The sequence below is a fragment of the Ammospiza nelsoni genome, chromosome Z (assembly GCF_027579445.1).
Source record: "Ammospiza nelsoni isolate bAmmNel1 chromosome Z, bAmmNel1.pri, whole genome shotgun sequence".
NCBI lineage: Eukaryota > Metazoa > Chordata > Aves > Passeriformes > Passerellidae > Ammospiza > Ammospiza nelsoni.
In genome coordinates, this window is record NC_080669.1 from 44,447,705 (window position 1) to 44,468,158 (window position 20,454).

The following is a 20,454-nucleotide window of genomic DNA, read 5'->3' on the forward strand; positions in this document are numbered from 1 at the left end:
GCAGACTGCTTACTTATATTAAGTAAAAAGAGAATTAAAGAAGTGTTCTTCAAATGTAGTCCTATAGTGTCACAAAACAGCAATGCAGTGTCCCCAGGCAGGTGCAAAAGAAAACTCCTTTATTGCAAAACCCGGGTATTTTTAAGCAGTTAGCCTTTTATCAGTTACATACTTTTAAAATACAACAAACATTATCCAACCAACCACCATACACAACAATGTTAACGCACAATGGTTATACAACTTGTTTTTCTATCTCTTTATTCAGTTGAGTTGCTCCCAGCGGTCTTTTCTACTTAGCCAAAGTAACAGGAATGAGCCATGATTTCATAAGGCTTCCTTCTGTAAAGTTTTACCTATCTGCATCACTACAGCATGTTATTAATGTTTAAAATGAAAGTACACATGCTCCTCTTATCAAAAGAAAGAGATCCAGATCTAAGAGTCTTGGGACTTTTAAAGAAATTTGTCCTGTGAAAGATACAGGAGTTTTCTCTTTATTGACAACTTACCAACTTGGCATACACTGGAACTTTGGGAGAACATTGCTAGAAAGAAAGGAACTTCTAAACTCACCGTGGAGCTACAAAACGGATGGAATAAAGGTACAGCCATTTACCAATAATTGTAATACCATTTCAGAATGATACTGCTCATCCTCCATGAAAATATCTGTAGTAAAGCTAGATTAAATTCTGTAGCTTTGTAAACTTCTGAATGACATTTTTCCTAACCATTTTCTTTCATGGAAGTCTTTAATCAGCATAAATTTTATACAAGTTAGTGAATTCATCAGGTTCTGAGGGATGACTTGGAAGTTCTGCTCTATGCCTTACCCAATAACATACAGAACAAAGTGCAAAACCCGTTAGTGTCAATGTGAAAGAAGGCGAGATTTTTCACAGCAGAACTAACAGAGTTTCCATAAGGGAGGGGAGCTCCTTGAACACTCATCTGACAATATCACCATCTTACTTTTTCTGGTTTGGATAGAACTTTGTGCTGACAAAACCACAGGTCAGGTTGGGATAGAGCACTTACCACATGTTTGCATTGGGAAATGAGCTGCAGCCCCTCACATTACTGCTTAGACCTGGCCCTCTAGTTTTAGTTGATAATGAAAACATAACTGCTATCTTGGGCAAGGAATTACCCTATTAAGGTAGAACAGGAACTCTGGAGAGTTCGACAAAGAGTCCATTGGTGCTGACACTGCAACAGAGACTATCTATCTATCTATCTATCTATCTAATCTAATCTATCTATCTGTCTGTCTGTCTATCCATATATATGTATATACACACACGGAAAACAAGCCAGGTACAGATTGGCCACAGGTGGCACTTGAGTGGCCCTGTGTTCTGGACCAATAATTGGCATCACCCCTGCTGGCCAATACTCTGTATTGAGTCAAGGAATGGCCTACAGATTGAACCATCACTGAAGAAGGTGAAGACCTGAATTAATCAGTTTCTCCAGACACTTTGCCTTAAGATAAGACGCATCTTTGTTAGGAGCATGCCACTGGAACTAAAATCCTGTGGGACAATGTTGTTAGGAGGGCAGACTATGGTTTATCAGCAAAATTCCCTGCAGGACTAGTCATCATCAAGGACCTTGCTTTCAAGGACCTTACTCTACTTGGCTGGAATAAGACTTGGTTGTGAAGCCACTTCACAGAATCACAGAATATTCTGAGTTGTAAGGGACAGAAGGATCATCGAGTCCAACTCTTAGCCCTGTAAAGGACATCCTCAAGAATCCGTCCTCGTGACACGCGTTGTCCAAACGCTTGTTTGGTCAGGCTTGGTGCTGTGACGGCTTCCCTGGGGAGCCTCTACCAGTGCCCGGACCCGCGGGGTGAGGACCCTTCTAGCAGCAGGCCTCTCGTCGCCGCGGTGCGCGGTGCCGCTCCGCGCGGCCGTTCCCGCCCCTCACGGGGCGAGCCCGAGCTTTCCGCGCGCGCCTCCCGCCACCCCTGCTAGAGGGCGCCCGCCACCCCCAGCGCTGCCGGGCCTGCGCAGCAGCGGCGTCGGCCGAGCGCAGGCGCGGGGCCGGGCGGGGCGAGAGCAGCGGCGGTGGCGGCGGCTGCTCCGTCACGGGAAGGGCGGAACGCGGCGGCGGCGCCCGTTTCCTCCGTCGCGTCTCGGCGGCTGCGGCGGACGCGGCTGGGCTCGCCGGTGGCCGGGCGGCGGAGGAAGGATGGCGTACTTCGTGGAGAGCTTCTGGGTAGGGCAGCGCCGCGGGGCCGGTGACGCCCCGACGCGGGCAGAAGGGGCAGGGCGCGGCGTAGGGCAGCCGCAGTCCCCGCTGCGAGAGCAGCCTCGGCTCTTACGCCACCCCCGGGACTGAGCCGGGGCCTTGCGGCCGGGGGTTCGTGCCCGCTGCGCCCGCCTCGGCGGGGCTGGGCCGCGGTGAGCGGAGTACCTGCAACCTGCGGTACGGCACGGGGACCTCCGGCCCTGCCCGCCCCGCCGTGCTCGGGCTCCGCTGCGGAGAGACGGCGGGAAGAGGGATGGGGTGGTATGGGACAGGATAGGATGGGGTGGGTATTGCCATGAGGCGCTGGGCCGAGGGATGCGCGGACGCCACTCTGTGCGCAGGGGTCCGACGCTCGCAGTCAGCACGGTGCCGGGGGGTGACTTGGGCTGCCGTGAGTCGTGGTGCTGTGCGAGGAACAGCACGGGCAAAGGGAAAACCGCGCCTCGGCGCTCCGTGCTTTTGTACCGGTAGCTCGTCTCTATGTGCCCGTGAGGAGGTACAGCCGAGCAGCGGCCGGTTTAGGAAAACAACAGGCTTTCCAGCCTCCTTTGGACGTGCGATCATATAAGTCATCTCTGCGCAGTTATCTGCTTTTTGAAGTGGGTAAATATATATGGATAAAAAAATTAAATGGATTGAGTTTCGTGTGACATGCAACTAGTTTTCATTGTGACCTTTGCTAGTTTGAAACATTAAAATAAGTGTTCCCATAGTCACCAGACTGTTTACAAAGTTGCTTCTTATTTAATTTTTTTTTTGTGCCTCTTTACCAAGATGTAGCAGAAACGTAAAAATTGTTTTTGTTTGAGCCTGAAGTGAAAATATCTTTAGACGCATGCGTTTCTAGTTGTAAGCAACAGTTATGCTTGAAGTTCAGGAAAAAACCAATTTCACAATTACACTGTTCTGGAATATAGGGCATAGCTCAAGTTTATGTTTTATTTGCAGTCTTATGTTTAGTTTTGACTCCTTTGCTTTCAACATACTATTAAAATGTAATGACCAGAGATACTAGATTTGCTCTCTTGGCATACAAATCTGCTTAATTTGAAGTCTCAGTGTGGGAGATCAGTAATAAACTAACGTGGAAGAATTTTATCTTTCATTAAAATAAGATTAAAATTAATATAAAAAGACGCATTTTGGTTAGAAAAGCCTCTGTCTTCTTGTTACATTAAAGCAAAACAGAAGTTGTTTATTCAGCTATCACAACTGAAATTGAGTTTAAGCTTCATTATACTTCATGATGTACTGTAGTATGTTCATTTAACTGTCTGATCAGTTGTTTTGTTTTGTTAGTAAGTCAGTTAAATTGGTGAAGGCAGTGGTCCATTCCCGTATGTTCTGTTTCCACGTTTGTGTCTTCACAAACGCTTCCAGCAACTATGAGGTGGAAGATACCTACCTCAGGTTCTCATTTCTCTCTTTCTGCTTTAAAGAGTCTGTACCTATAGCTTTGTTAGCAAAACCCCTAGTGTGGTTTACCAGTGAGTGCCAAGACATGGGTGATTTCTTCTGTTAGTACAGGTTTTTCACGTATGTCAGAAATGACACAAGATAGGACAAGAAGTTTGTTTGTGTTTGTCTTGCTGTGATTATAAAGACATTAGACAGGGTCTTAACTTGCAAAATCTAACCAAGAAATTTTTGTGATACCATACACAGAGTTTTATTTTGTATAGAAGTAAAATTAAAAGGCATAGGGAATGTTCTGTGTTTCCTGCTGTGGATGAATATTTTCCAAGATTAACTGTAATGATGGTTTTGTAAAACCTGAAAGTATTGAATTTTTGTATATCCTCAGAACTAGGCATAAATTATAGGTTTGTGCATTTTTAATCATTAGTCGTCTTCATTTGCACTAACATTTCAGAATAGGTTATTGTTCAGAATTGCTACTGCTTTGGAAGACTTGGGAAGCAAATCCATGTAGGCTCTCAGTTGTGGTGATAAAGTTAAGATGGGAATTAGAAGATACATGAAAATGCACTGAATGCATAATGGCTAAAAATAATGAATAGAAATTTGTAAGGAGAAAGGAAGGTGATAGTATGTAAAACTTCATGAGGATTGTCTTGTCATTTCTTCCTTACCCTTCTAGGTAACTCCAGACAAAATATTTTTGGATATATGGAATAGAATTGGTATGCTTTTTAAAGCACTGATTTAAAAATGTATCCAAAACATAATTAATATTCAATTATTTTACATAGATGCTGTCAACATCTATGTAAAGGACTTTATTGAAAAGGGGAGTGACATCTGTATGAGTGTATCAATTTCTTACACATATTTAAGCTGCTGTCTTCCTAAATGTGCTCATGTAAGCAAAACAAATCTTACCTTCTTTGTTGTAAATCTTGAAAATTATCCTGAGGCTTTCCTCTTGCACTGCTTTTGAAAGTGTTAAAATAATTCCACACTTTGGTTTTGTTGTTCTGAGAGGATGTAAGAAAATTGGATGAGCCTGCTGTGTCTTCAGTGTTCTGTAAGAGGTCAATGAGAGATAAATAAGACTGTTTTCAGGATGTGGAAAGCTGGAGTGCAGACTCCTCTACTGTCACTTTAAAAATTTACTATTGCCTCAAAAATGTAAGGGTCTGCTAATGCATTCTAGAGCTATTTTCCAAGCCAGGAGGATATTTTTGAGTATCAAAAGTTATGAACAAGTAGTACAGGCTGTAAGTGGCTTGGATTCTTATGACTTGAGTTTTATGCATTCAAGTCACATGTCCAAGTATTCCGAACTCCTAATTAGTATTGTCATAAAACACTGCATGCTTACTGCTGTGTATGTGCTACATCACAACAATGTCGTAATTTAAAGGTAACACTATCACAAACCATTTCTGTTAAACATAGCTACATTTTGTCCCTTCGAGTACACTGTTACTGGTATAGAAGTATAGAAAGTGTTGTTTATCATTGACTTACAGTTTTCTTAACAGTGCAGGTGATTCTTATGACAGTTTAAAGACAAGTCAAGAAAAATAAGCACCTTCCAAACCTGTCAGTGATTGTTTATGAATTGTTTAAAATTAACCAAATTAATTAAACTATTGGAAGTTCTGTGAATAGCTGAAGCTGGTTTCTGTGTAACTCTGTACTTGATAACTTTGGAAGTTCTGGCATATAAAAACGTATGTATAAATTGGCTTTGACAATTTTTAAAATTTCTTTAATTGATCGCTTTACTGGTAGCTTTTGAGAATGGCTGTGTTGAAGATTTGGGTTTGTTTTTCCCAAATACTTTTTGTGGAGCATAAAGGTTGGCAGTATCCCAGTTTAATAATTATAGCTTTGTGAAGAAGCTTGCTCTATTAAGGGTAAGAATGTATTGTCTTACAAACTTGTGAGTATATGAGTGGCACAAAGGCTTGCCATGTTGACATCTGGAGTTATATTCATATGTCTTTGCAGCACTACTCTTCTACTGGGCATACAGCTGGATGCTCTGTTTCAGGAGAGCTGTTGTGTAATATTTACTTAGTATCCTCTCTGTATGTGTGCATGTAGCATGAGTTGGCTGCCTTCCATCTGTTAGTTAAAAAAATATTTAAATATTTTTAATTACCTATATGTGGTGGGAAATCTCTGTCCTTTCTCATATGCATAGAGCTTCTCTGGAGTTGATCTTTATTTGATAGGTTGAAACAGGAAGGTGAAAATTGAAGTTGACAGTCTTCTCAAAACTTTCAGAACAGAAGAAGATGCATTGCCTGTGTAAGCAGATAATGACTGCTTTTCTTTCACATTTCAGTGCTCTCAGTTTTCTACAGTTCTTTCAGACACTCACAAATTGAAACTTACAGATACGTAACTTTCAAAAATGTAAGGCCATAATATTAATCACATGGGTATTTTTAGGTATTCAGGGCCCATTAAATTAAATAATTTTCTAGGTAGAAATCTTGGAAGATATGTTGTTTATTTGAAACTGCAGCAAGGATTAACACTTTAAAGAACATGACAACAGTGTTTGTCAGAGCATCTAAAATAAGCTTGCCTAGTCCTGAATTTAGTATCTGACCAGTCAGAGAAACCATAATGTAACCAGTTATTTGGACTGGGTAAATTGAAAATGATGTAACAGAGTACAACTTCTTTACACTAAGAGATATTAGTATTGAATGGTTTTAATCCAAAGGAGACAGAGCTTGCACTGAAACAATTTGATTTGAAATACAGGAAATAAATGCTGCTTCAGATTGCCTAGAAATTTCTGGGTATTTTACTAAATGTGCATTTTAAATTCAGAATTATTTTTATTGCAACAAACAAACTTATTCTTAAAAACGTGAAGTATTTTAAGTAGTTCAGTCCCGCAGAGTTCCTGTAATGTGTTTCCTGTTATGCAGAAGTCAACGAAATACTGATTTCTGACTGCACATTTGCTGACAGGGCTACTTTCATTTCCATGAGGAAATCTTTGCAACTAGTTCTTGATGAAGGGGAATGGAAGGACTGGTTGTTCTTGCTTTCCGTGACTTAAATTTGTTTTGAGTATGAAGTTGGTCACTAATGCTTCGTTGTAGGCTTATTTAAGTGTTTACTTGTATTTAAAGTCTTGCTTTCTCTAGTGACTTGCTCTCAGGGGACATCTATGCTGTAGATATGGAAGTGGTTTCTTACACTAGTATAGAATAGGAAATCTCACAACAAACACCATCTTCTGAAGAGAGTTTTGTTAGCTCTGAGTAAGAAGGAGAAAACTGCTAATGGATTTCAGAGTAATCAAATGGTGCCTATATGGAGAGAGGACCCATTACATTTTCCACTCTTATACACAGTTTTACATTTGTTTTTTTATTGATTAATGACAGGATCACCCTCTACAGATCATGATTTACCTAAAAAATTCATTCAGAATGGTCTTTTAAACTGATCTGGAAGTCTGTTACCCAGAGCTTGATGTTATACATGACAGCAGAAGGTTGTCTTTCTCCACTATGCAACTTGTGGAAGAAGAATCTGCATCTGACTTAACTGTCTGTTATACCAGTGAATGGTATTTGCTTATTAATGGGAGTGGAAGGTTTCATCAGTTCCCTCTGCTAGTTGCTGCATTCGTTTATTTTTAAGTAGGCCAGTAATGGTCTTCCAGTGATCACAACTATTACTGCTGCTACTAGAAAGGAGCAAGTAATAACACCCACTGAAGAAAAAGTGTCTAAGACACAAAATTTCCATGTACAGAATTCTATACAGTATGTATGGGAAGGAGAAATGTTGAGAAAATACAGCCAAAACACACACAGTGTTGCTGGCATATGTGCATGTAGGAGGATAAATACTTAGCTTTTCAAAATTAAGCAAGTTCTCCTTTCCCCACCACATACATCTGTCTCATTATGCGAAATACAGAGCCTTAACTCTGATTGCTGCTCTTTATGAATATAACTATCAAATGGAGAAGTTGTGGAAGGGCTGTCTAGCTTTCTGCATTGACCCAGTGTACTTAATTTGGTTTGGCTACATACATGTCTCCAAACATGAGCAGAATCGTCATCAGGTTAGTCTTTGGAACTGTTGGTCATGTGAAGAGTTTTGAAGACTGGATGTTTGTGCTTTTAGATAGAGCCTGATACAGGTAATATACCTTGTACTTCACATTATATTTACAAGTGAAGACATGTCTTTTAGGTGTGCCAGACTTAAATCGAATAGGCCCTCAAATCTGTGAGCCTGCTTTTGACTTACTGCTTTGTTTAAACTTTAATGTCTTTTGCACATAGGTTCTTAACCTCCGATAACCATTGATAGTGTATAAGAGATGAGGCTTTCAGGGGACTCAGTTGAGGAAAGTATCTGTTTCTCTGTTGTGCTTTCTACTATTCATTGTGAAGTCAGGAAAAATAATAGTACTTATTAGAAAACATAATTTAAATGGAAAAATTATTTCCTTTGCAGTAACCTTCAGTTACAGTTAGAGAACAAGATAATGATGGCAGTTGGTTGTTCAGGCTCATTTCATTCTCTAAAGATTTGTGTGGTTACATTTCTGACGGTTTATCAGGAAGGCTGCAGCCAGAGGCTGGGTCATGGCTGTGCTATCCTTCCTGCATTTCTAAATTGGCAGGAAATTTAAGGAACTCCAGTGTAGAGAAGGCCCATTTAAAAGCTGCCATTATGAAAAGTTTATAAGTGGCCTATATTCAGCACATTTTGGTAACATGTTGGTTTAGCTGGAAAAAAACACCTTAAAGCAAAGAACATTTCACAAAGAAGAATTTTACTAGTTTTTCAGGAAGCAATGCCTAACGTTTATCTGTAAATGTTTATCTATAAATTAGGGTACAGTAACAACTTTTGAGAAGCTAAATAAGAATTATATTCTGTATTCTAATTGAAAATACCAGTGTAGTCTTAATTATAATGCAGTGGCATTCCAGGTTTATATTAAGTAACTACCTAAAGTTAATAAGTTAGTGCACCAGTATTCAGAGTTATTGGGCTTTAAACTACAAAGAAAAATGTTTAAATAGGGGTGAAAGGGGAAAGAAACTATTTAGACTGGTATTTGAGTAGGAGAACATTTGAATAAAGTTGAATTTTCTACTAATTGGTGTTCTTATCTTTCTTTTACTTTTCAAGTTTGTAAAAGCCTTGCTCTGTGGAGAGTCCTTTTAGAGTTTGCTATATTTTCATATGTTCTGTTTAGTTTTGTTTGTACTTTTTATAGACTGTAATTGCACTTATACCAAACTAATCTGAATTTTGGTGCAGCTTTTCAGGTTACAGTTTACTGCAGCCATGGAAACTATGATTTTTTTAAGGTGTTTTTTTTCCTTTGGTTTTGCTTTTCCCAATGCTTGAAAGAAGTAAAGCAAATAATCCTGACTAGTAATCTGTATCAAATTGCCTTCAGTTATCTCTTATTTGTAAATTTATGTGTCTCCCTAGGGTGTCCTTTAAGGCAACTTGAAACTTAGTGGAAGTGGTCTTAATACCATGGCTACTGTGAAGTTTTTCCATCCACCATGACTACTTCTCCCTATTAAGACGGCAGATCCCTGAATGCCTTCTCCTCCTAGCCCCCCCTCTTCTGCTGAGCAATACAGCTTGTTTGTTTCCTTGCAGTGATCTAGATCAGTGGTTCTTGGTTTTATTTGCCAGCTTTATTTTTCAGCTGCATAATTTCCCTGATAAGATTTGCACTATGGCTGCATAAACAAAGTTTTGTAGAACTGAACAGGCAGAAATGTTTGGAAGAGTATAAGACCAAATTCTCAGGCTTTTCTCACTGACAGTATAGACCTGCCTTTGTTAAAAATTCAGGATTTTAAGAATGATGTGGGACTATTTGAATGCATCCAAAAGGAGACTACAAGGTTGATGAGAGTGCTGGAAGACATGTCCTGTGAGGAGCCACTAAGGACCTTGGGCTTTTCTAGTTTGGAGAAAAGGGGACTGAGGTGTGATTGAGGTATAATTGCTCTCTATAGCTTTCTGAGCATGGGAAATTGGCAGCGTGATGCCCATCTCCTCTCCCTGGGAGGTAAGGATAGGACATGTAGAAATGGTTGAAAACTGTATCGAGGAAGATTCAGATTGGACACTAGGAGGAATTTCTTTATTCTGGGAGGGTGGTCAAACACTGGAATGGGGTAACTAGATATGGTGATCAGTGGCCTGAGCCTGTCAGTATTTAAGGGAAATTTGGACAATGCCATCAAGACCATGATTAAACTTCTGGTCATTCCTGAAATGCTCAATCAGTTGGGCTAAATGATTGCTGTAGAGCCTTTCCAGCTGAAATAGTCTATTCCGTTCTATGCTATACATCCTGTTCTTTCCCTTCCACTCTGAACATGCATGCAGTTTTCCTGAGGGCACACTTTGCACCTTATAGTGAAGCATCATTATGGATCTGAAGCTTTTGTGAGAGAGAAGGGGAATAGATTGGTCTGACAGGAAAACTTTATTGGTAGCGGTGCTACGATGCTGTGCCTTGCCTTTCTTTCATTTCTGTTGTTGCTTTTTGCTGTAAGGAGGAAGTTCATCATAGTGCCAGAGGTCATAAGCTGGCTGAGTTTATTAGTCAGTGCTTAGAGCAGTGTCTTAGTTTTAATAGTGAGGTGTGCCTCACTCACTGGAAAATATCTTGAGACTAGATAGAGAAGCTACGAGTGAGAAGGAAAATATTCAATTTTTTTTAACCAGTTTTACAAAAAGCAGGAGAAGAGAAATGAAGTGTGAAGGATTGGGGAAGTAGGATATCAAGTAATCCTAACTGAATTTTAGTTCATGTAAAATAATGAAAGAGATAAGAGGATAAATGGAGAGTACGGTATTTAGGATGTGTTTAATTTGATGGGAAGTGAAACAGTACAAGACCCCTAGAAATCTACAACAGAAATGTCTTTGACTATAACCTAGAAATATATAGATTGAATGGTAGTAGTAGCAGCTGAGGTGATCTTAGTTTAGTTTACATATATGGGATTCATGGAAACTAACAGCAATTGCTAAAAAGCTGAAGCATAAGAAACAACTTCTGATGAAGTGATTAAAATGAAAAGCAGTTATGAAAATGCATAGGTTCAGCATGTTGTGTTTCAGAGTTTTATTTTCTGTTTATCTTTAGGGAGAAAGGAACAATGGCTTTGATGTCCTCTATCACAATATGAAACATGGACATTTGTCAACAAAGGACTTAGCAGATTTTATTAGAGAAAGGTAAGTATTCATCCTATATTTTAAATATAGTAATTGTAGGTTTTATTGTTTGTCATTATATTTAACAGTAGTGTGCAAAATATGTAAACAAAATTCAATTATCAAAACTCAATTATTTTAATATACCTCTCACATTCTACAGGAATATCTATACTTATTTCATTAGTTTAGAACTGAATAGGAACGCTTAAGCATCAGTTAATAATAAGCTTCTAATTTTTCAGGTTTCATTTTAAAGATGAGAATAACAATCCAGAAGTGTCATATTAGGTGTCCAGCAGTTTATTTAAATTAATCCAAATTTTTCATTTGGAAGAAAAAGGAAGAAAAATGATAGGTTAAAGTTGCAAAAATTATTAGGCTTACAAAGTTGTTACTATAGATTTGGAATTAGGCTATTAGCAACTTCTGGTATAAACTTTAAAAAATTATACTTTCAGAAGCTGAGACAGCTTTGTTAAAGAGGGTAATACATAAGGACAAGAAAATAATATGCAGAAAATAACACAAGTTCTTCTATATTGGATGAAAGAAACAGGACTGAAATCTGAAAATATGACAGCTTTCAAAACAGGTGATCTAGTGCTGCATTTAGTTCTTTGTGAAAGAAGATTGCTGCATTGAACATACGGATTTCCCTTCTGAACAAAATCACTTATATGCCTACTTCGGAATTTTGCCTTTCCTTAGTTACTGACACTAGATAACACATGGAAAATAGTTGCAAGGAATTGAACGAGGACCTGTTTCACTGCTGGCTTCTTGCAGTAGAAGCTATCGAACTGGAATTCTTCAAAATTTAAGTTTTGGCTTCAAATAGATCTCAGCTTAAAAAGTACTTTCAAATTTCCACAAAATATAACCACCACAAATCTGACAGATACTCCATTGCACTAACATTAGTGTCATTTCAAAGTGAATTGGAGAAAATGACAAAAAAAACATTTCACTAAGTAGAAACGGGTGAGGTCCAGAGTCCAAAGGTGATGTCTCCTTTTGTAAAGACTGCACAACCAAGGAATCTTCTGTTTTTCAAGTCCCCAGTATCAGAGAATGAATTATGAGGCCACAAAGGGTTCTAGTGAAAACCTGAGTTCGATTAAGCAGAAGGATATCACACTGTTCACATTCAGTATAAATGCTTAATGCTTCACAAACTTGCACTTTTAATATTTGCTTTTTATCGTCTGAGTTCTTGAATCTTTCCTTTGATAGCTTCTTTAATTTTGTAATCATTCAGTTTTTATACCATCACATCATGGACCTAAGCTGTACCTTACCTGGAGACATTTGAGTTTATTGGTTTTACAACCTTTGTGTTTAGATTTACCCCCATATTTAGATGAGAAACCGTCTCACTCACTCTGCTTCTTGTCTCCTGTATGTTGTATTTTTTGGGCATGCTCCATTTTATTCATATTGGTGCTAAGGTGAAAGATCTTACATAAACGGGTAGAAAATAACTTGTTACTGTATCTGACTTGGTTTCTTTGCTTTATAATACTGACATAAGTCAAATTTGACAGTTCTTCCAGCACAAAATCTCTAGTAAAAAGAATATGGCATTCTGGTTTTTTTCTATCTATATAAAGCTTCGGCAAATTAAATTTTTAATTTCAATATTTTTGAAATTAAATAATTATTTTAAAATAACTTTTAAGTTATGAGCCTTTGCAGTCAGTAAAGAAAATCTTTGAACCTTTTTCCGCAGGTTAAAATGTTTCAGCTCAGCTTTCTGCCAATTATTTCTAGTGTGTTAAATAACATTTAAAGATTCATGACCCTGTATGAATACATGAGGATCCCCATGGGTACTTCATCCTCAGTGAGAGTTCAAGAAATGCTTTTTTGTGTGCATGGATCAGTATGTGCCAAAGAGATATGCAGCCATCTTACAGCATCTTTTGTAAGATCTGTGAAAAAAATTCAGTTCTCATTAACTCACTAAGATAGAATCTGAGTGCTATGTTGCAATTTACTTGACAGAGCTGCGCTATTTTTCCTTAAGGGTAAGTTACCTATGTCAATGATGCAGATCAGCTGCACTAAATTCAGTCCTTTCTAGTGACTTCTTTCCATTGGGATATTAAACCTGCCTTGTGTATTCTTCAGCCCTGTTTTTCTGGTGCCTCTTGATAAGCCAGGCTGCAATTAACAAAAAGCAGTTGAGGAACAAATTGATACTTCTTTTCCATAAGGGATGCATGATCAATCACAGCCTAAGCTAGCAGTAGTTTGTGACATATAGTTTAGATTCAAAGAAATAGAGAGACTTCAAATATTTGCTGTCCTTTAATAAAAATATTTGAGAGTCCAAATGTGTGCAGTGAAGCCCTTTGCTGCTGTTGTGAAGCTACTGTGGGATGTCATTCAATTTCCTGGGAAATAAAAATGGCTCAGTAGAATACATTTTTTCACATGGGCCAAAGTCTTGGTCTCAAAAAGAAATTGGATTAGACAGTACTTGAGCAGTATTTTACAATGGTTCAGTTCTCTTGTCCATGATCTCTTTTGCATATTTGTTAATTGCAAAGAAGTTAAGAGATGATGCGCACAGTTATCTGTTCTCCTCCTTCTGTAGATTATAGTCTGAATACTGTTTTACTGAATACAGTACTGTCTTCTGCTGGGAATATGTTGAGTGGATGGGCAACATGTATTAGGAGCCATTGAGATCTAGTGTTTTTATGCTTTGGCTTTTGTGTACCTGATTTCTGAGCTCTTCCCTATGAAAACTAAATTTACATGGATTTGAATTTCGAATCTGTTTGTCCATCCTTTTTACACAATTGGCTGTTTTCTGTCTTTTTTTTTCAGAAGTGGATACATAAGAGGGTGAAAACTGTTGAATAGGCAGAGACAGATCTGAGTTGGTGGTAATACTTTTAACAAATTGGAGTACTTACCCTTTCTAGGTAGAACAGTCATCTAGTAAGCTGGGTTTGTTGGAGTCTCCAGACTAGTCAGAAAATATACTTTTTATGAAGTGATTTTGCATGGAAAGAAGAGATGGGTCAGTATGTTTGGATGTACAGACTGCTTAGGGCACAAAAACGTGTGTGAAGCCCATCTCTATTACTTGTGCTGTTCAAAATGGTGTTTTAGTTGTATGTAGCATAATTGGGGAAGAGTATTGTTTCCTTTTTTCCAGCCTTAGAAATGGTAATGAAAAAATGTGTAAGATATGGAATAACTTTTAAAATTATTGTAATCTTAACCGTTTCTTTAAAAAATATTTCAAAATTTCTGTAAGAACATTCTGAGATTGTGAACTTTTTTTTGCTGAGAAAAACAAGCATTTGAAACATATTAATTTGTAATAATATTTCTATGCTGTATGTGCCATTCCTGCGTGATATCCTAGAAGGACCAGTAGTTTTGTTCCTTGTCTGTGTTCGGTGACACAGTATTGTTACTGGTCATGTATTAAAGGAACCAAAAGCCAGTTGGATCTGTGGTTGAGAAGTTTGTCATCTGAAGGAGTGAGTTTTCTGCCAGGCAGTCTGCTTAATGTTGGTAAATCATGAATGCGACAGGTTATCTATCTGCTGAAAGGTTAGACACCAGTTCTTAAAATCATCAAGTCATAGAATGGTTTGGATTAGAAAGGATGTTCAACATGATCAAGTTCCAACCTCCCCTGTTGTGATCAGGGACATCTTTCACTAGACCAGATTGTCCAATGCCCCTTCCAACCTGGCCTTGACTAAAGGCCATGCTTCACTTATAAAGCATGTAGAAATTTTTGTTTGCTAAAGTCAAAATAAGAAGGTTGAGCTGCCTGCATAGTTGGTTTTTTTTTCTTTATATTTGTGGAAGATTTTGTAGGTGAACTGTCATGTGTTTGCATGCATTTAAAGTCTAAACTTTTTATATCTAAGAAATCACGCTGCTTTTCTAGGAGAGATGTAGGTACAGAAATGTATTGTTTTTTCTCCAGGAATCTTTCTAATGTTTTTCTGCACCAATTGCCTGTAAGCATCATAGAAAAAATCTTCTAGATCAGATGAAACTAACAATGCATATGTTTCCATTTAACTTTTAAATATTTGGCAGATCCCAGGCAAAGACACACATTCAAATGGGTGAAAATTAATTTACTAAGAAAATCATAGTCTGTTACCTGTACAACAGAGTGCTCTGCGAAGTCAGTTGATAGGACAAATGTACTAATTAGTAATCTTTCAGTTCTTAGTCTTTTTTACTGATGTGTGTTAATACTCTGTAGTGAACTCCAGTTTTGTGGAGATAGTTCAGGGAAGTATGCTGTAAATTGGTTCAAAGAAGAGGCTTATGGATTTTGGTCAAAATTCTTGTGTTTAAACAGAAAAAATAAGTCACTGAGTTATAAAATCTGGAAAACTTGGGTAGACTATACAGATGATTAGTCAAAATATATTGTTCATCGTGGCAATTAAAAAAAAAATCATTGTCTATGCTTGGTGCATGTGTGCTTGCTGTTGTGGAGTGTGCAAGATTTCCAAGCCTTGGAAAGTTAACTTTTTCTTATCATCTAAAATATGATCATATGTGGAACAAGGATAAAGTGAATTGACTTTCTTTTATGGTGAATAACTTTGCAGTAGATAATATTCAAAATGAAATTTATCTGTTGCATGTTGCAGTTTAATCACCTTCTCCAGATAGATTTCCAACTAACAAACTGGATAGTTATTTTGGAAGTTCAGTAAGTTTTAGCACATGCTGCTCTCTTTCAGGTGAATACCCCTACTTTTGTTTTCATATTTTCACAAGACAATTCTTTTTGCTTATAAACTGTTGTTGTGCAGGAAAAAGAAAACTTCTGTCTCAGGTTATAGTCATGATATCACTTGAGAGAGGGATGAATTTTTCATCTGCCTTTTTTTCTTCTCTCGTGTTCTGTGTAAACATATTACACAGCAGGAAAGAAATTGCTCCAAGTTTTTCAAGAAAAAACAATTACAGTGTTTACTCATATCTAGGATGCTTCCTAATCTAAGTTGACACTATACAGTAAATATTGTTTAAGGTGAAAAATTAAAATACTATGTATTTTTAATAAAAGGAGGGTGAGGAAGATTAGTAGGGAAGGACTTGCAGGGAGTCACTGCTGTAATAGATGATTCCGTGCCAATTGCCCTGCCGAGGCTCTGAGGAGGGAATCTGTGCCAACCCTTGGATTTCGCCTCTCTAAAAGACAAGTGAAATTGTGTGTTTGAGTAAAGGAAAATATTAGAACACTTTGTGTAGTTTCTAAACTCAAATATTACTGTGTGAAGAACCTAAAGGAAAGAACAGCCTACCCCCAACAATAAGACTAAACAAGACCTTGTTTTATGTGATTGTTCTGTAAATATTTTTGGTTTCTGCGTTTGACTTGTTCTTCTCCCTGTAATGTTTTGTCTCAGGGTTCTTAGATTATTTTTTAAAATATACTAATGTATATTTTAAAATGTATGTACAGCTTTTGAGAGATCATGTAAATAGAATAATTTTTAGCTCATGTAAAAAGTCTTCTGTATTTAACCTTTAGAACGCATATTCAGTCTTCTTACCTTCAAATTTTTGATTGTACTTTTGATGGCTTTCTTTGGCAGGGCAACAATAGAGGAGACATATTCAAGGTCGATGACAAAACTAGCCAAATCAGCAAGCAATTACACACAACTTGGGTAAGTAAGTGTACATAAGAGAGAAATAAATCACTGTATACATGGTAAGAATCAAGTCTGATTCTGAATATTTTATTGATGATGTTGAAGGTTAGTGTAACTTTACCTTTAAAAATGGTTGTTAGGTCTTTAGTAGCCATGCAAAAATTCCTGCAGACACAGACAGCACAGTTCTTTGAACTGAAGAAAAAACCCAAAGCCTAAATACAGATAAACTGTCTTCTGTGTTTAAAGCAGAGTTCTTTTCAGACAGTTACTTCTATTATGTCCTCTCAAGCCTATGGAAATTATTTTGAAGAGAGAACATATGGCCCGCAAATATGGCAGTGAATTTATTTATTTCTTTTATTTCTGGTTTTTGGGGTGTTACCTGTTCTCAGAGATGTTCAGAATGAAATTTTTCCATAGATTTATTCCACAGTTAAATGGAAGTTTTATACTCCTGGTATGTTTTTAAAAGCTAGAATGATTAATGGATACTTTTCCATTAGATAGATTAGGCCAATGAAAACTCAGACTTCTGAGAAAAACTAGATTTTTTTTTTTTTTTGTAGTAATGTAATCTAGAAATGTGGGGAGCTTTCATCAGTGAATAATTTGGTAATAGTTGTTTTTGCTCTTTAAATTAACAGGCAGATACAGAACCTTTGAACATAAGAGCTTTAAAGCCTATGGTTAGTATTGATTTTTAGTAGCACTAACCAGAATAGCAAGGCAGAAGTATGTCTTTGGAACGCTTGGAGATAGTCTGTTCAGCACAGAAAGCTGAATCTGAGAAATGATCCCACCTCTTTGTTCATATTCGTTAATCAGTAAATCCTTTTTAGTGGCAGACTATCCAATATTTTTTCTCCGTCTTGTGGCTGCAATGATATAAGACAACTAGAGATGTCACTAGCTAGGGAATTCTTGATTTGTTCACACTGATCAAGTATACGCATAATAGTATTTACTACATGTTAAATTATTTTAAGCTGTTCTTGCACTGTCTTGATGCTTGGCATTGTTGTGTGCTCATCATAGTGTTAAATGAAATTTGTGGTGTTTTACTTATTAGAGCCAATACAAGTAAAACACTGGATGTTTTGTTTATTCAGTTTTAGGAGGAGAAGTGAACTGTAAACTTACTGATTATTCTGTAGCACTACTAAAAAAATTGCCAACTGAAAGAAAAAAACTAAAACAGATTAACATTATTTTCCTCAATCCAGGACATTTGCACCAGTTTGGGATGTTTTCAAAACCTCAACAGAAAAACTAGCAAGTTGTCATTTGGATCTTGTGCGGAGATTGCAAGAGCTAATAAAAGAAGTTCACAAGTATGGAGATGAACAGATCAAAGCTTACAAAAAGGTTATTAATTCTTTTTCTTATGTATGCCAAATGACTTGTAAACATTAAAATGGTTTGGTTTTGACAACCATATGATATTTGGCAGACTAAAGAAGATGTTTCAGGAACTTTGGAAGCAGTGCAAAATATTCAAAGTATCACTCAGGCCTTGCAGAAATCAAAAGAAAACTACAATGCAAAGTGTGTGGAACAAGAACGCTTGAAAAAGGAAGGAGCAACACAGAGAGAAATTGAAAAGGTAGCTGTCACATCTTTCTTTAATTGTGCTATATTATTATCACTGCTTTTAATGAAGGAGTGGGACCACCATTGGGCTAAGAAACAACTTATTGCTCAGATAAACATCAGTCTCAGATGTCATGAGATTTTAAAGGAGCAAGCTCTTTGCCATAGCTCAAAGTAGTCACAAGTTCTTTGTTACAAGACAATATATAACTTTCTAAACCAATGGACAGTCGCCACAAGGTTTATTTTGCTTTTCTAACCTATCACGTTTACTCACTTCTACTGCACTGCAGATACTTTTACCCAGGGGGGTATTATGACACATATACACATATACTTCCATTATAACTTTTAAACTCTTAACTTACTCTATTACATTACTCTCCTTACAATTACATTACTCTCCTACAGACCCTTCACCATCTTACCCAATACAGTTTCTTACTTAAGGTATATTCTTACAACTATAGAGACATAGGTTTATGATTTTTCTACTTAATGTCTATGTACTTTATTTTTACATTAATCCAAGCTCCTTCCAAGGCTGCAGATCAAACTCCCCTGTATCTGTGGAAGTTTCTATCTTTCCATTTCCCACAGTGCTACTAATTGTCATACATGTTCACCTTGTATTAGTAAGTGGAATGCTCAGAAAGGATTAAACATAGTTGAGACTACTTGGCAATATGCATGATATTGTGAATATCTATATATGTATTGTTTACACTTACTTCCTTGTCTGTTACTATACTGTAGTTCTAATTTTTCACTTTATAAATACCTGCATCAAATGATAGTTTTGTGTAGTGTCTTTAACAGAAACTGTGCCCAATTGTTCTAAAATCTATTGCATTTTTGAATATATTTTCTTATGTAAATGCTCAATGCCCTTGAGTAACAGAACTCAGGAATAATTGTGTTATCCCTGCAAAGAGATAAAGTAGCTGCGTACATGAGTGTTTGAAGTCTCTGTTCAGTAAAGAAAATGTTATCAGCGCTTTCACTGCCGTTTTGAAAGGTTCCAATCTCATGGACCAGAGACTGAAGGGATCTTCACGATGAGTCAATACAATTAGTATCTTGAGGTGTATTTAGTACTGTCCTTGGGTTATAATGGGGGATTGATCCATTCACAGAATCACTCAATGTCTAGGGTTGACAGGGACCTCTGAAAGTCATCCTCTCTATTCCTCATGCTCAGGCAGGGCCATCTAAAGCCAGTTACTCATGACCTTGTCTAGACAGCTTTCTAGTATCTTCAAGGATGGAGATCCCATGGTGTCTCTGGGCAACCTGTGCCAGGGCTCAATCACCTTCACAGGAAAAAGGTGTTCCCTGCTGTTTTCAGAGGGAGGAAACCTTTTGTGTTTTCAGTGGTGCTCAGTGATCAAACCATTGTCTCAGGTTTGATCACTGAGCACTACTGAAAAAAGCCTGACTTTGTCTTCTATGTAGTCTCCCTTCAGGCATTTCTATCTCTTGGTAAGATTCACCCTCAGGCTTCCCTGCCTCAGGCTGAACAGTTCCAGCAGTCTCAGCTTTTTCTTATGGGTCAGATGCTTCAGTCCCTTCAGCATCTTCATGCCGCTTTATCGGACTCTCTTCAGTATGTCTATGTCTCACTTGCAATGAAAATTCCGGAACTAGACACTACTCCAGGTGGGGGCCTCCCCAGTGCTGAGTAGAAGGGAAAGATGCCCTTCCTTGACCTATTGAGAAAATAGTAACTTTTTCCTATTTTCAGGAGTCTAACTAGTAGAGGAAAGAAGTCACCTTTCCTTGTCTCTAGTTACAACTACTCTTATTAAATCACGAATCCTCTGCCTATTTCCGTTTCAATTAACTGGTCTGTGTGGGACTTTGTTCTTGATAGAATGGTGTTTTTGTTTTTAGTCCTGCTATCTTGATGGAGAAGATAGCATTGGTTCTTGTCTTTTCACTGATGACAAAAGTTATTTTGTTGACTGTTTCAGTTGTTTTATCTTGGTATAAATCTAGCTTTTTTCCCCCAGCTTCTGTCTCAAATGGGAGTTCATGCTGGATTCTAGACATGAATCAGATGTGTGTTGGCAGATGTTTTCCTGCTAGTCTGTTCAAAGTATAATTTTTCTAAATTCTTATAAATAGGGTTTCAGTAGGAAAGGTTGACTTGAGGGAAGGCTTTTTAAGATGTAGCATTATCCTTCATTTGGAAACAAAAAAATATTCAACGTGACAGATGTCTGCATGAGAAGGGGGAAAGAGGAAGCACTTTAGGAGGAGGGTAATTTTTTTACTGTTT

General features: G+C 37.7%; 1 protein-coding gene across 2 annotated transcripts in view; it reads left to right on the forward strand.

The window, feature by feature from the left end:
• The first annotated feature begins 2,059 nt into the window (after nucleotides 1–2,059).
• FCHO2 (FCH and mu domain containing endocytic adaptor 2) overlaps nucleotides 2,060–20,454 on the forward strand; it is an 86,225-nt gene continuing 67,830 nt past the window's right edge. For both annotated transcript variants that reach the window (XM_059491750.1, XM_059491751.1), the window contains exons 1-5: nucleotides 2,060–2,229; nucleotides 10,850–10,941; nucleotides 16,521–16,595; nucleotides 17,807–17,948; nucleotides 18,034–18,186. In XM_059491750.1, the coding sequence (XP_059347733.1) occupies nucleotides 2,203–2,229; nucleotides 10,850–10,941; nucleotides 16,521–16,595; nucleotides 17,807–17,948; nucleotides 18,034–18,186 (489 nt within the window). In that variant the 5' untranslated portion in view covers nucleotides 2,060–2,202. The remainder of the gene's footprint in view (nucleotides 2,230–10,849; nucleotides 10,942–16,520; nucleotides 16,596–17,806; nucleotides 17,949–18,033; nucleotides 18,187–20,454) is intronic.